Source organism: Myotis brandtii, unplaced genomic scaffold (genome assembly GCF_000412655.1).
Source record: "Myotis brandtii unplaced genomic scaffold, ASM41265v1 scaffold115, whole genome shotgun sequence".
Lineage (NCBI taxonomy): Eukaryota > Metazoa > Chordata > Mammalia > Chiroptera > Vespertilionidae > Myotis > Myotis brandtii.
The window spans coordinates 18,994,628-19,011,890 of NW_005353967.1; the positions used below are offsets into that span (position 1 = coordinate 18,994,628).

Sequence of the window (17,263 nt, forward strand, 5' to 3'; positions counted from 1 at the left end):
ACACATATATACATATTAGAGGCCTGATGCATGAAATTTGTGCAAGGGGCTCAGCCCTCACAGCCCAGGCTTCGTCCAGAAGGTCGTTCGGCTGTCCAGTCTAATTAACATATTACGCTTTTATTATTATAGATAATATTCAGTAAAGTTAAGTAAGTTGCTCAAGGAATACATAGCCAGGAGGGGTAGAATTGTAATTTGAACTCATGTCTATCTTACTCTAAAGATCATATTTACCCTACTACACCATAATAGCTCCCTTCAACTGAACACACTTTGGAGTATAAAACTCAAATTTAGTAAAAAATAATTATGATTAGCAAAGGGGTTTTTTGAAGATACTTAAAGCTCCCTAGCTTTAAAAAACTACCATATAGTTATACACTAGCAAATTTTAAAAAAATTCTGAGAGACAGGCAGAAAAACACATGGGAAGGGAGAGTGGTGAGGCAAGGGAAGAATTGATAGTTCCTAGAATTGATTTTTTGTGGAGGAAATATGATTGCTATTTATTAAAAATAGAGTCATGGTAACATCTCAGAGCACATGTAATTATATTTGATGACTAAAAACTATGTTTTTTTCCCCTAGCAAAGAATAGCAATTTATTATCCCCAATAGTTAAAACATGTACTTAAAAATACAAGGTTAGAATGCATCTGAGATTCCCTTTGATGCAATAAACAATTCTTTTAAACTCAAACATGAATAAAGAGGAAAGTCCATTTCTGAAAGAAAAAAATAATGAAACTAATCTAATACATGGTTATAAATTTCTAGCATACTGGCTTTTGCTATCTGAAAAAATATTGAGTGCACTGAACCAAACTTTCCTTTCCTAGAAATAAGACACTTTTTATAAACTATGTAATCATAGCTATTCTGATATTAAACTAGAAGTACAGAATTTCTCTCAAAGAAAAGTCTATTACAAACCAAGTAACTCCTTTGTTGCAACAAGTGAGTAATTCTGAATATATTTAACTTCCAGCTTTTGAGATAAGATTTAAAGGTATAAGTGTTATTTTGTTATGCATCACTCAATTTTGATGGGTAATTATTGTTTACCTTACTGCTTAGAGTTTCAGATGTTAATCTAATGAAAAGAATTTACTGGTAACTAGCTTTTTAACTTTGCAATGATGAAAAGCCTGTATTAATTTAACCTACAGATTTCATTTGTTCTGAACAGGAAAAACAATATAAATCACTTTTAAAATCATTAAATCCTGACTTAAATTAATAAAGTCATAATTAGGGTATTATGCTGTGTTTGTTATGGAAGTGGCAGGGCGAGCTGCTTTAATTACTGTCTGTAATAAAAGGAGCAGAGAGCGTACTGCGCCCCAATCAGTGCTGTCAGCCACGACTGAGCTGGGCTGCAAGCTCATCAAGGGAGCGGGCAACAGGCCCCGAGGAAGGGCCATCGTGTCTGCAGAGGCCACACGCTGACAGCAGGGAGGAAAACAGACTCTTACAATCCAAGGTATCAGCCCCAATTACTCAAAATTTTAATGACACTTTAATACACGATAATGTTGTTGATAATGGGAGATCTTAAAAAGCACTATCACTTAAATATCTTATGACCGTCTTCCTTCACAGCCCCTGACTCTAATATTTGGATCATAATCTTTTTAATATAACATTATTTAGAAAAATCAATTGTCTTAGTTACATAATGGCAAAGTCTTGAAGGATTTAATTTTAGCCCTCAGCAAAATTGCTACAAAAGGTAATTAAGTGTTTCATACCTACTGCCTGATCACTTAACTCAGCCTTCCAAGGTTATACCAATTTTTGAAATGTAGCCCCAAGATTTGTTCAAGTTCAAAATGAAAATAAAGCACTGTAAATAGTAGAATAATGTGAACTAGTATTCTAAATTAATTTTACAGGATACAATATCTGTTCAGGAAAAAATATACACACTTATTTTCTCATTTTATGAGTTAAAGGGAAATGTTATCCTGGAGAAAAATGCCACAGAACATTTTTTGAGGAAAATAATTTACCCTCTTCCTTTGGTTTTGGAGTTCCTCTTGGCCTTTCTTTTGTTTTCTACGTCTGACTCACTTCCACTCTCACTCTCACTGGAGGAGTCCTCGCTGCTGTCTTCACTGTCTCCTTCCTCCCCTTGTTCTCCACTTTCACTTCCAGATTCACTCTCTGGAACAAACAAACAAACAAGCAAAAAAACAGGTGCTCTTTGATTTATAGCCATTTACTTATACATAAGGACAAGTAACTGTCAATATTCATCACAAATGAAACCAGATGTTGAAATTTAGTTTACTGGCCCCACTTGTTCACACTGTTTCCACACCCATCATTCGGACTTCTGGAACCCTGCAGCAAGGTGAGTGTGAAGGGACTCCAGACACAGGAGGGCTCTGATAATGACAGGAAAGCAAGCAAAGATGAACCAAGTAAGTACACTATATCTGAGAGAATCTCACTTCTCAAACCTCTAAGTATCTAGCTATGGCAAAAAAAAAAAAAAAATTTAAGAATACAGAGAGCCGAAACCAGTTTGGCTCAGTGGATAGAGCGTCGGCCTGCGGACTGAAAGGTCCCGGGTTCGATTCCCGTCAAGGGCATGTACCTGGGTTGCGGGCACATCCCCAGTAGGAGATGTGCAGGAGGCAGCTGATCGATGTTTCTCTCTCATCGATGTTTCTAACTCTCTATCTCTCTCCTTTCCTCTCTGTAAAAAATCAATAAAATATATTAAAAAAAAAAAAGAATACAGAGAAAAAAATAATTTTAAATTCTTCTATTGATAATAGTAAATTTTATTTAGAGGAGAAAAGGGTAACAAATAGTTGAATTTCTTAAGAACAAATTTTGAGAGGGAAATGAGTCATTCAAATCATCTCAAAACATTTCTAAATTCAAATGCAACAAGCAAAATTACTAATTTAAAGTTATTACTTACTTTAGTTAGTATAAGAGTTTTCCATAGGTCAAAGAGATGAAGAATTTTCCTTTTAATTTTTTAATGGATAAATTATGGTATATAGGACGCTTTGTAGAAGTGCTGCATATAGTATATTTATGTGTATTTTATTTTTTTTATTTTTTTGGTTAATCCTCACCCAAGGATATTTTCTCCATTGATTTCAGAGAGAAAGGGGAGAGGGGAGAAGGGAGTGGTGAGGGAGAGAGGGAGAGGGGGAGGGAAACACAGAAGTGAGAAAGACACCTGAAACTAATATAATATTGTATGTCAACTACAATTGAGAAATAAAAAATGATTTTTAAAAAAGGCATCTAACTCTATCTCTTCATTGATTAGATATAGAGAAAGGTAAGTGCCTTGTTCAATTTGCAAAGCTAAAACCCAGGATTCTGATTTAGCATTCTTTTCATTGTATATGGTTGTTCTCAATCTTTTAACTCTTTGTTTCTTTATAATACACAAGGGATTTATTAATTTTAGCTTTATCTCTATATAGGTTCATGTAGAAATAAGAGTATAAAATGGATAAAGAACAGATTGCTCAGTATTTAAATAAACTTTATATTTTTATAAAAGAAAGTTACTGTTAAAGGCGCCACCAAAGACTTATCAAATGCAAAATCAGGATTTTCAATGCACCAATGAATATAACAGGTAGTGTGGGTTAGAATTCAGAAAAGCATGAGTTCCTTTTTCAACTCTATCATTAATTAGCTATGTGTCTAAGAGGCAATCTATCTATATAAAACCCTAAAATGCAAATCGACCAAATGGCAGAACGACGACCAAATGGTGGAATGATCAGTCACTATGATGCGCACTGACCATCAGGGGGCAAATGCTCAATGTAGGAACTGCCCCCAGCCCGCAGGGTGGTGTGGGGGAGGGGGCGGTGAGTAAGTGGCGCCAGGCCAAGGTGGGTGCAGGCGGGGGCTCTGATCGCCCTGCCAGTTTCCCCACAGATAGACCCTGATCGCAGGCCAGGCCTAGGGGCCCTACCCGTGCATGAATTTCGTGCAGCGGGCTTCTAGTGTCAAATAAGAAGGGACTGGAGCCCTGGCTGGTGTGCTCAGTGGTTAGAGCAGGGGGTCCTCAAACTTTTTAAACAGGGGGCAAGTTCACTGTCCCTCAGACCGTTGGAGGGCCGGACTATAGTTTAAAAAAAAAACTATGAACAAATTCCTATGCACGCTGCACATATCTTATTTTGAAGTAAAAAAACAAAACGGGAACAAATACAATATTTGTATTTGCATGTGGCCCGTGAGCTGTAGTTTGAGGACCCCTGGGTTAGAGTGTCATCCCATGCACCAAAGAGTCTTGAATTCAATTCTTGGTCAGGGCACATAATCAGGTTGCAGGTTCGATCCACAGTTGAGGCTCATGCATGAGGCAACTGATCGATGTGTTTCTCTTTCTCTCAAAATAAAAATCAATTAAAAAAAAAAAAAAAAAGGAAGGGCTCTAGTTGGTTTGGCTCAGTGGATAGACCATTGGCCTGAGGACTGAAGGGTCCCAGGTTGGATTCTGGTCAATGGCACGTGGCTTGCTTGCAGGCTGGATCCCAGCTGGGCATATACAGGAGACAACCAATCAATGTGCCTCTCTCACATCAATGTTTCTCTCTCTGTGTCTCCATGTTCCCCTCCCTTCCACTCTGTCTAAAAATCAATGGAAAAAATATCCTCAGGTGAGGATTAACAATAAACAAAAAAAGGGATTGGAAATTACTTTGAAAACTAAACAGTGATATGTAAATGAAAGGAATTATCGGAATAGCATAAACCTTTTTTAAACTCACTTGTCGAATTTTATGTACTAGGCCTTATTGTTTTTTTGGAGGCATATCATGTAAGCTACAGTGAATAATGTTTTTTTAATAAATTATAAAGCCCACCACTGTCACTGCTGCTATCGGAAGAGTCCTCTTCCTCCTCAGATTCAGAATAAAATTTCTTAGCAGGTTTCTCTTTCTTTGCTTTTCCTGATGGAGTCCATTCTTTTGCCTGTTTAAAAAGAAAAAAAAGTAGAAATGTAAATATAAAGAAATTCCCATTGATGGATTCAGTCTTCTCGATAACTTAATCTTCAGATCATTCAATCACTGGGAACCCAGAAGAAAGTTTAAGGCCTCAACAGAGAAGGCAACTGTGACAAGTCCTGGCATTAAGGCTGACTCCCCTTCACTCCTGAATAGAAGAACACAAAGTCTCAGGGCCCATTTTATGTTAAATCAACAACCTTATTTTACATACAATTTTAAAGACTTCTGCATTTGAAGATTTAAACTAAAGTCTAGAAGAGATTAGGGCAATTAGAGGTAGATGCAATAATAGCAATAAAAAATGCAAGTTCACAGCTTGATACTGAGGTAAGAGAAAAACAATGAAAATATTTAGGGTGGGCAATAAATAGACCTAACTTTCTCAACAGCCTAAACCAGTGGTTCTCAACCTTCTGGCCCTTTAAATACAGTTCCTCATGTTGTGACCCAACCATAAAATTATTTTTGTTGCTACTTCATAACTGTAATGTTGCTACTGTTATGAATCGTAATGTAAATATCTGATATGCAGGATGGTCTTAGGCGACCCCTGTGAAAGGGTTGTTCGACCGCCTAATCCCTAGAGCAGGGGTGGGCAAACTTTTTGACTCGAGGGCCACAATGGGTTCTTAAACTGGACCGGAGGGCCGGAACAAAAGCATGGATGGAGTGTTTGTGTGAACTAATATAAATTCAAAGTAAACATCATTACATAAAAGGGTACGGTCTTTTTTTTTTTTTAGTTTTATTCATTTCAAACGGGCCGTAGTTTGCCCTCGGCTGCCCTAGAGTAATCCTTGACTTCTCTTTTTCTCATTTCCTAAATGCATAATCCATCGAGAAAGCCTTTAGCCACCTTGTTCCTTCACCACCTTGGCCAGAGGCATCTCTCTGTCCTGGATTACTCCAACAGCCTCCTAACTGGCTATCTTATTTCCATTCCCAACCCTAACCCCCACTCTGAGTTTGCTCAACACAGCAGCTAGTATAATTCTATTAAAATCTAAGTTGGACTATATTATTAACTGTATTTCCTATACTGTACTTTACATCCTCGTGACTATTTTTGTAACTACCAATTTGTACTTCTTAATCCATTCACATTTTAATAACTATGTATGGTACCAAGTGGGTACTAGAATTACCGGGGGAATCACGTCTTAAAATTATATCATTGTCTTACCACTATGCTGAACACCTGAAACTAATATAAAAGAATACTGAATGTCAACTATAATTGTAAAAAATAAAATAAAATAAAATAAAGAAAACATAAAACCTAGTCCAATCAAGTCTATTTGGCTTGAAACCCTGCAACAGCTCCTCATTTCACTCAGAGAAAAAGCCCAAGTCTTTAGAACAGTCTGCATGGCCCTATATGCCCATGCCAGTCCCCTTGCCTACCTGACCTCCTTCTGCTGTTGTTCCTCCTTCCCATTCTGTTCCAGCCACTCTTGACTGTTCCTTCAAACACCCAGGCAAGCTTCCACCTTAGGGACTTTCCCCCTGCTGATATGCTAAGTGTCCGACCATTCATTTGACCATTCGCTCAGTCGCTATGACGCGCACTGACCACCAGGGAGCAGACGCTCCGACCGGTAGGTTAGCTTGCTGCTGGGGTCTGGCCGATCGGGACTGGGCGAGATGGCCGGGACACGCCCTGGAGCCCTCCCGTGGTCCCTCCCCATCTGGCCAACCTTCCAAGGTCCCTCCTCGGCCCTGAAACCAGCTCTCCAACATCCCCTGAGGGATCCCTGATTGCGTGAGGGCACAGGCCAGGCTGAGGGACCCCACCGGTGCACAAATCCGTGCACTGGGCCTCTAGTTACTATATACGGACATTAGAAAAATGAGTAAAAATTACTCAAATATCTATATATATATAAAAGGCTAATATGCTAAGTGTCCGTCTGGGTAATGATGTCAACGTAGCAATGCCCGGCTTCCTCTCCCTAGCAACTAGCCTCCTTGGAGTTTCTTCAGCCCAGGCACATGACTTGCTTTATAGCCAGGTGCAAACATTTTACACTGTAACCAAATGTCTGTGAAGCATTTTCCCGTGCCTCATCTTATTTGATCCTCACAGAAGTCCTAGAGTAGGTAGATAGGAGACTTGGTGGAATCCTATTTTCTTTCCATTAGCCGGAAAACGAAGATTTAGAAAGTTTACAAACTTGACCTGACTGAAAAGAAGTGGACCTTGAAAATAACTTCAGGTTTTCTCACTGTGCAGAATATAGTCAAACACTGTTGCAGTTAAATATTTTACCCTTTGTTCGCCCTGCATGATCTACAATAATAATCTATTTCATGTTGATATTTACTGCTGTGTTGCTGACAATTACCTGAAAGAGAAGTTGGGCGCTTCACTGGGCTGGAAAAAGTTTAGCTAAATCAGAAAGCAGGTCTAATTAAGCAAGTTTATTCTATATATATAAAAGGCTAAGTTGACTCATGCATGCGCAATACATATAAAGCTCTCGCTGGTACCAATCGCATGCGTGTGTTTCCATCTGTCATTGCTGATCATGAATTTGGTTGACACTTCTATTATAGAGAAAGGGCAAATAGCAATATTAAAATATTTCTTCTAATTAATTTCCTTTCAATGTGCACAAATACATGCACCGGGCCACTAGTACTTGAATAAGATACTTATGTAATATCAGCAATATTGCTTTCTTTCTATATAATTAAAATGCTCTGTACTCCAAATATGAATATAGAATTCTATGAACAAAGTTTTCCTATATTTAGTAAACACAAAAGTTTATATTTTTCTTAAATCCAATCATTTTATGAAGTTTGGTAAAAAGTGTATCAGATTAATTTATGGGGAGTGGGAGGGGAGTGGAAATTACTTAATTAGACTATGGCTTTCAAGGTAAGACTAAATTGACAAATAAGGGAAATTAGGCTTCTATGCTCAAAGGGCAAATTACCTTGGCACAGCTACCAACTCAATATTCATGGCATTTGAAACAATAAAAATATTTTAATTTTTGTTATAATCTTTTGTGACTATGAGAATCATATCATTCTAAGCAAAAGAAACAATAGGGAGCCCTAGCTGGTTTGGCTCAGTGGATAGAGTGTCGGCCTGAGGACTGAAGGGTCCTAGGTTCGATTCCGGTCAAGGGCACATGTCTGGGTTGTGGGCTCAATCCCCAGCGGGGGGCGTGCAGGAGGCAGCCAATCAATGATTCTCTCTCATCATTAATGTTTCTATCTCTCTCTCCCTCTCCCTTCCTCTCTGAAATCAATTAAAAAATATATATATATATTTTTAAAAAGAAACAATAGGAAAAAGAGAAGAGGAAACACTAGCAAGACATTAATTTTAAAGTTCCTATGAGGAATAAAATATTGATAATAGAAGGGTTTATAAAGCAAAATACCCTTGATATGCAAAGGACAGTCTTTCTGTAATTGAAGGGAAAAGGATATTCTAGAACTAAGCAAAAAAATTCTAATGGACTTCAAAACTTACCGTTATCATAATATAAATAGACATTATATCTGATATCCTAGAAATGGTAGTATGCGATTCAAAGTGACTTCCAATGTCAACCTGACTAGGTTTCCTGTTGTTTTGATTAAAATATCAGAGTATCTAAACTTAGGCCATTTTTCTTACTAAGTTACCACAGTAACCCTGTAAGATCACTTTACAGTGAAAGTAGGATAATACTGTATTATGTGTATGAAATATATTGATGTGACTTAGGAGAGATGTGAGGTAGAGTGAGAAGCAAGCTTTCTGCATTGTTACAACTGCATTTGCTCTTTTTATATTTGTGTCTTTTATAGTATAACTAGAGGCCTGGTGCATGAATTCGTGCACGGGTGGGGTCCCTCGGCCTGGCTGGCAATCAGGGCCAATGTGGGGGAGGGATGGCTGGCCTGGGGGAGGGACAGCAGGAGGTTGGCTAGCCGGCTGGGTGGAGGGACCGTGGGAAGTTGGCTGTGGGAGCACACTGACCACCAGGGGGCATCTCCTACATTGAGCGTCTGCCCCCTGGTGGTCAGTGCACATCATAGCAACCATTCGACCGGTTGTTTGGTCATTTGATCACTTAGGCTTTTATATATATAGATTTTAAGCCAATATGTCCAGAGACCCATAGATTGAAACTATTTTCTGCATGGCATCAATGGATAGTAACAGTTTTCTTCAACCAGATTACAACAGTTTAATTATTCTCTATAAATAAGTTACCAATTATTAATTCACAGAATGTAGTCAGCAAATTAAAAAAAATAATTTTGTTGCTGTTGAACTGGGCAGGTGAAATTAACACAAGAAAATAGGTTATTTAAGTACTGTCCCTGTAAGAAGAGCACATGAAAATGGAATAAGCCAGCCAACCAACCAATCTACCAGCCAAAATAAAGATACTGCTGAGACCAAATTAAATTGCATAACATTGTGATCAATTTCTGAGAAGATAAATTTATTTATTTATGTTTGTTTGTTTATTTATTTATTTATTTATTTATGGAATGGGGCAGCAAGGAGGAGATGTGGGTGGAAGTGAGGAAAGGATAAAAGGATGGCTTTATTTACATGTACCCAATAATAAAAAAGGATGGAACCATAAAAACAATAAGCAGGCATAATATGAAATTAGGAAAGAGAGTAAGTATACCTATGGAAAGAATCACAACAAAGAATATTCTCTTTGTATTCTAGCATCTGACCAAAAATTGCACAAAGAACCCAATCTTTTTGAAGAGTACTTTAGAGTATGTAGATTTGAGTGAAAATCAGCAAACTTAATTGCAAGGAGGAATAGACATGCAATTAGTTTTAATAACTTTTACATTTTTAAAAATCATCTCTAAATAGAGTTAATTTGTCACAACATAAAAATGATGGTGCTCTAAGTACTAAAAATAGTACAGATTTGCAAACAAGCTCAAGCCTCCTCTCTTCATGTTACAAAACACTAAAATGCACTTCAGAGCATGAATAAAGGACTGACAGATTTAAGTTAGAATCTCAATTCCATCACTTCCTAGCTATGTGAACTTGGGCAATTTATTTAGGCTCTGTGAACCTGTTTCCTCTTCTGCAAAATGGGTACAACAACAACCAACACTTATAATCACTATGAGGTTTAAACAAGATAATGTTTGCCAACATTATCAAAGTACACTGCCAGGGTTTGCAAAATGGAGCCATTATCAGTTATTATTGCTTCTGGCCATGCTCCAAAGCCAGAGTAAGGACTGAAGAGTTAAGAGAAATGTATTTCTCAAAAGGATCAAATTACATGGCTATGCACATTATAGAAATTCTGTTTAAAGTAATAAAGATTTTCTTCCACTGTATATAAGTTTATAGGCAAGAAGGTTAACTGACTTTCTCACAAGAATTAGTGGTAAAGAACTCTGGTTATCTGAATCCTTGTTCAATATAATGTTTCTACCAAAAAAGCATCTAGAATGAAATACCTTATTGTTCTTTTTTATTAATTCTACTTTAAAAAGTATGATATATATTTCACATAATCAAATCTCTAAAGACAATCAATAGACCCTCTATTTTTCTTTTTTATATAAGAGATAGTATTTAAAAATAAAATTAATTATTTTACTTTAGTAGCCAGAATTTTTTTAAAGATCTAGGAAAAGATGATTTATCTAGAAGTTGGTTTTTAATGTGAAGGCAACATATTACTCATTTTAATTGTGACCTTGTCTAAGGACATTTTTGGTACACAATGCTCCCTATTTATGTCTAGGCTTCACTTAAAACAGGTTCATCAGAAAATCCAGAACACTTTGTATGGTTTCTTTGGAATAGAACAGCAAAAATTATTGAGAAAAACATTGACAGGAAGCTTACGAATCTCTAAACAAAGTAGAAAAAGCTCAAGCCAATGAAACCAAATACCTTAGAAATTGAATCTACACAGCTACAAATACAATACCACAAATGTGGGTAGCACTGATGCAGAGAATTCAATTCTCTATTTCCTTGAAGAAAAGGAATAGTACATGTACAATAATGTAGGAACACTACAATTTTTAATTCCCATAACAGTGAGATATACCTAACACATTTCACTTAGAAATACCTGAACAATTTTCAATTTTCACCCGCCCCCCCAAAAAAGCTTTTATTTGAAACAATCATTATTCTAGAATATCCTACTGCTTGACAACATTAATTTCAGAAAGGTCAACTTACCAACTCTATTACTTCTTCTACATTTCGAACTGATGGGTCAGGTGCCACCTCTGGCCAATTAGATAATTCCATGTACCCAGTAGCTTTAGTGTTGAGAGTATGAGATAAAGTTCCAAGCTGGAAATGATCCCTATCTATTAAAATAGAGGAAAATATAAAATAAACAATATGAGCTGTATATAACATAGAACAGTCCCAATCAGAGCTCAAGATAATTGGCATATTACCTCAAATGTCAAGGAATAAATATAAACTAGGAAGCTCTTCATAGGTCAAAAAACTGATTTCAGTCCATAGATTACAATAATCTTCCCCATAATGGTCAATAAAAAAGCTAATCAGTCAGTGTGTTTGGAGGTGTTGCTCTGAAATGTAGCTTCTCTAAAAATTACTTTACTGTGAATATTAAGAATGACAGCACAGTTAAACAATCCATATACATGTCTTGGCACAAACACATTCAGAATTTTAATAGTTTTTCTATGAAACTGAACTGCTTATTATCACTTTATAAAAATTAAATAAGGAAAAATATAAAAACCAAGGTATAAAATCATCTGATTCCAACTGTAAGGCTACTTGTGAAACTGATCAATTATTCCTTTTAAAAAGGTGGGAAAAATAAGTCAACTTCCATCTTTGAAAAACGTTTAAACATTAAGAAGTTTTTATGAAATAATTGTTCCTAGAAAAGTTTGTTAGCGTACATAGAATATTTAATTAATAACAACTCAGTATTAAGGTGAATTATATTCCTTATTAAATAAAGGTATCTATTTAAAATGAAAGTTAATGTCTATAAGAACAACACAGCTTTTATATATTGTTCTTTATGCTTAATAAAAAAAATCAGAAGATTGAAATTATTTAGGTAAATAAGGTCCATAAAAATATAAATTTTAACTAATATAAAGCTTGCTCTGGAGAACAGATGAATGAATAGAAAGCACACTGTTTTTATATATTTATATATGCTAGTCATTTATATTTCCTAAGAGATAAATTTAAGCACATTATAAATGGAATATATTGTCTATTTTTCAGATAACATATTGTGCAGTTATATTCTAATAATAATAATAATACCTTTAAAAGGAGACTCAAGCAGTGGTGCAGGTTTTTGTGCTAGGAATATTTTTTTGGCATATTTACTTAAAGCTCCACTCTTCTCATTCGGAACAATAAGCTGCCTAATAAATCTTGTACGGTCTCTGATGTCGTAGTTTTGATCATACTTGCCGAGATTTAATATGTACTGGGTAAGCAATTTTGTCTGTTGGAAAAAAACCCACAACAGAACAAGATGAGAATACAGTTATTTATGATTATTGATAACTCTGGATAAACATATTTAAAGAGGTAATAAAAATGAATGGTTATGTCAAACAAATGTTGTTCCATAGGGAATATGCATTTCTAACGCTGCAAATGGAATTTTGAAGCCAAAACACATGTCCTCTTCAGAATTGGGGAGGTGAATGCTGAGTACTGAGAAGCAGCCATGTGCTAGATTATTAAACTGCTGAAGTGGAAAGAAAGGCATCATTAAAAAAATAATCATATATGGCAAACCCGCTGAAGGGTCTACGTGAGAATAATGAATGTGGAAATACAACTAAAAACATGGCACTCAAAACTTAATCGGAAAAATATGCAGGACATCAAAACATCAGAGAGTATTAGAGGGTTGGCAAACTGCTTCTCCTGAGGTGTGTTTTATGAAGAGATACTGTCCCTGGCATAAGCAGTGTCTGCACTCTGACTGCACTCAGTTACTTTACCCTGAATTATGACCCATTAAAGCAGACACATGAATCACTGAACTGGATTACTGCAAATTATTTGCAGTGCATTTAGCTGTTACTTTTTCATAAAAGCAAGCTGCTGATGCCCTCTAAAAACTAGGATAAAAGACTCCTTCCATTTTTTCTCCCATGCTACTTATAGCCGCTAGTAATATTGGTCATTTATTTATTTATGTAAGGGAACAACTTATTATAGTAGCTTTTACACTGCAATAAGATTTCCTAAGTCAATTTTTTAATGTACTTACATTAACATAGAGATTTAAATATTAAACCAAAATTGAAATACTAACAAAATAGCTTTGTATTTAAACTCATTATTTTGTTGAAAAAAACATAGTTTTAATTTAGGTTACACACATACAATTCCAGCTATAAATTAAATATAGAAAATTTAATTACATAGAAATTACATAGAAAAAATAAACACCTATATTTAAATATTTTACAGATATTAGAAACATAAAATAATAAAATCAATCATGTCAGGCAAAGATAATTCTAGAACAGTAAATCAAAGTATAGGAATGGTGTGGCAAACTCATTTATAATAATGGGTTGAGACACCTGATTTGGATAGAAAGCAACCTTCTTTCAGTAACAACGTATTTAAAAAGCATTAACCTAGTTTAATAAAGTAGAACTGTAAAAAAAAAAAATACAAGAGAAAATGTTGATAGAGCTATTCTAAATTTGGTTATCAACAATTGTTACTTACTAATTACTAGATCATATTGATTCAACTTCAGATGAGAATAATTCTATGATTCATTTTTTAAAATTAGCAAAATATTCACCAAATGAGAAATACAGTGCAAAAGAAAGTATAATATACTAGACAATATAATTGACTTGCTGAGACAACAGGGGAAAACTAACCATTAGCTTCCTCAAATGCAGAGTAAGAATTTAGGCTTATTCTAAAGTCACTTGAGTGCTGAGATTTAGAATGTCCAACCTAAATAAATCAGAGAAAGAAAATAAGTCTATTCACTGCAATGATATATATTTATATATTGGCTAGTAGAATGATACATTTTGCTTATATTTCTGATCCCTGAAATTAATTTTTAAGAAATGAAACTATTTCAATACATTATCGGACAATTATTGAGTTATATCGGAAATTTTAAGTAATTAAAATTATGTAATTTTTTAAAAATATGTATTTGTTGATTGTAAAACTTGTTTTATTTTATTGGTGGGCTTGTAAAAACAGTTTCATTAAAATGCATTTTCAAATATAAAATTCTTTCTATAAGATAAAAACATCCATTTATAATGATGCATTGAAAACATAAGCAGAATAATTATCCACTGCACAATCATTTACTTTAATCACTTTCTTAGCTGTATCTGCCTCTAATACTAAGTTATTGGTATTTCTATGGAGAATGTGTTTTTGTATGGTCTTATTATTTTGAAGTTTTTTTAAATAAAAATAAGGTTACCTACAATCTTCAAAACTGAATTTTATGATCAATAATTGTGACACTGTTGACATTTTGAAGTTACTCTTCTCTATAAACCATAATATTTTTATTGTAGAAAACACCCTTTTTATTGTATTAGATAGTCTGATAAGTGCAGAGAAATTCTGTTGAATGAAGGATATTATATTAAAATGTGTAAATATTTCAAACCCAGATATTTAACTTTTCCCCCTTCAGTCAATAAAACTTTTCTTTATAAGACAAAAAAATCACCAAATTTAGATACTACAAAATCAACTGCCTTCTAAATGTCATTTCACTTTAATACAAAATATAAATTTATCCAATTAAAAACAGAAGCTCCATCAAGTCTTCACAATCGTTGAGATACTGTAAATGACAGAACTTCTAAAATAAATCTCGAACTCTTAGTACTTAATTTTTCAGTTCTTCCCTTGTTTTTATAGAGATAAATTTCAATGTCTTCTTGTTTGCAAGATTTGTTTCCAAGAATTGCTATTTGCTAAAATTTGCAAAAGCTGAAGATTTTGACACTGTATTTGGTGAATACTTAAAGATTTCCAAATGATTCTGAATAAAAATCTAACCAATATAAGTTTCTTTACTCCCTTCCACTGTAGCCCCCCAACAAAAGCCAATATAAGACACTTAGGTCAATTTACAAAGCAGTTTTTCACAAAATCCCATTTCTAAAATGCCATTGGTATCATGCAGCAAAGAGAGTTGCATATCAGAGTGTGTGTTGTCACCTGAAATATGTTCAACATTATACAACAACCTGATGCACAAAATTCGTTCAAGGGGCTCGGGCCTCACGGCCCCAGCTGCCTCGTGGCCCCGGCTGCTTTGTGGCCCCTCGTGGCCCCACCCTCTGGTTGTTCCAGAAGGTCATTCCGCCATCAGGTCTAATTAGCATATTAGCTCTTTATTATATAGGATTAGCTTCATTATAATAACTCTATAGTTCAGTGAAACTATACATATCAAATATAAATAAATTTGACCATTAGTTTTACTTCAATTGGCAGAACAAGCAGATTTTGTTTGCATGCACCACAACCAATTCCTCAAATATCTCTGCTCTAGTTATCGTAATAGAAACAATGATTTTACCATGACAACATCCTTTTGGCAAAAACAAGTAATTTTACTTTCCATGTTGGGCTTTTAAATTTACAGAAGCATTTACAGCATTTCTGACAGAATAAACTTCCAAAAGCTTTACTATGATTCCTTTTATGGTACTGGCAGAACAAATGTATAAAAGCTTTGAGTAAAAAAAAGTAGAACTATTATTGGAATTAATTGATTTTCTATTTTAAAAGCAGCATTGTTTAGGGTCCTATTTCTGGTAATGGAATAAAAACTTAACAGTTATTGTTTCATTTTTCATATGTACAAAAGAAAACTTGAAATAAAAATTGAACAAAATTAATTTTTAAAAAGTTATTTGATCTAAATGAGATCATGTTTCATAAAGACATATGTAAACATCTTTTGCACCTAAATATATTTGTCATTTTGAGACACAATCTTTTTCAAATAATTCCTAACTTTTCAAATAGATGCTGATACTTTTTTTTAGCAGATTTGTCATGTCTTTTGATTAGTGTGTGGTCAGCGATATCACTATAATTATCATGGCAATGGTAAATGTTACTAAACATTTTGAGCATGTTAAATATTGAGAGAGAAATTCAGTACTTCATTCTTCAACACATATACATTAATTTTAAAAATTCATTGTTACTGGGTTTATAACAACAACAAAAAAACTGCCAAAATATAAACTAAATAGGTTTTAGATTTATGCTACACAACAAATGACAAAACTACTATAGCAAGAGGTCTCTGTCCACTCTCTTAAATTATCTATAGCAGGACTGTTCTGTCACTCTCCTGTACATTTTTCACCAAACCCAACCTCTAACTTCCTGTGTTTTTCTCTGATTCCATCAGCTGATAGCTGGGAATCGCATGCTTCACACAGGCCATGGCAGAACTTGCTAGTATATCAAGTTGCCTGCAGGTGAGCGCACTTACACACTTATCTCACCAGCACTAGAAAAGCAAAGGACTTAGCTTTTCCTCCCTGCCTTGTCAGGGCACACTTCATTTTATTAGCACACATCCTGCATGCTGCTCTATAAGGGAGAAGTTAGTTATGTTGTTTCTCAAAAAGGTTGAAAAAAGAAAGATGAAGGCTTTCCAATGTAGATTTTACATACTAAAATGAAATCTCTTCACTACACTTGTATCTTATATGCTACTAGATTAAAAAAAATCATGGTAGACGATATAAGTACAATGTGGAGGTCTATAATTACTGTCTTTTTAATACACACACACACACACACACACACACACTAGAAGCCTGTTGCACGAAGATTCGCACAATAGGCCTTCTTTCCCCTGGCTGAAGGCACCGGTTTTCCTCCTGCACCTGGGACCCAGGCCTTTGGTCCGGCCGCAGCGGAGAAGTCAAGCCTCTTCAGGCTTCAGTCTTCACTCCAGCTGGAGCCTTCAGTCTTCGCTCTGTGCCTGCATATGCAAATTAACCGCCATCTTTGTTGGGTTAATTTGCATAGTCTGATTGGCTGGTGGGAGTAGCAGAGTGACACCAATTTGCATGTTTCTCTTTTATTAGTGTAGATAGATAGATAGATAGATAGATAGATAGATAGATTGATTGATTGATTTCAGAGAGGAAGGGAAATTCTCAGAGACAGGGAGATGGAAACATCAATGATGAGAATCATTGATCAGCTGCCTCATGCACAACCCCCACCGGGGACCGAGCCC

At 35.2% G+C, this 17,263-nt stretch overlaps 1 protein-coding gene across 7 annotated transcripts in view; it reads right to left on the reverse strand.

The window, feature by feature from the left end:
* The window catches only part of AP3B1 (adaptor-related protein complex 3, beta 1 subunit), a 188,961-nt gene that overhangs the window by 86,507 nt on the left and 85,191 nt on the right, over positions 1–17,263 (reverse strand). For all 7 annotated transcript variants that reach the window (XM_005858062.2, XM_014550016.1, XM_014550037.1 and 4 more), the window contains exons 16-19: positions 12,289–12,475; positions 11,203–11,336; positions 4,860–4,968; positions 2,016–2,169 (exon numbers count right to left, since the gene is read on the reverse strand). In XM_005858062.2, coding sequence (XP_005858124.1) covers positions 2,016–2,169; positions 4,860–4,968; positions 11,203–11,336; positions 12,289–12,475 — 584 coding nt within the window. The remainder of the gene's footprint in view (positions 1–2,015; positions 2,170–4,859; positions 4,969–11,202; positions 11,337–12,288; positions 12,476–17,263) is intronic.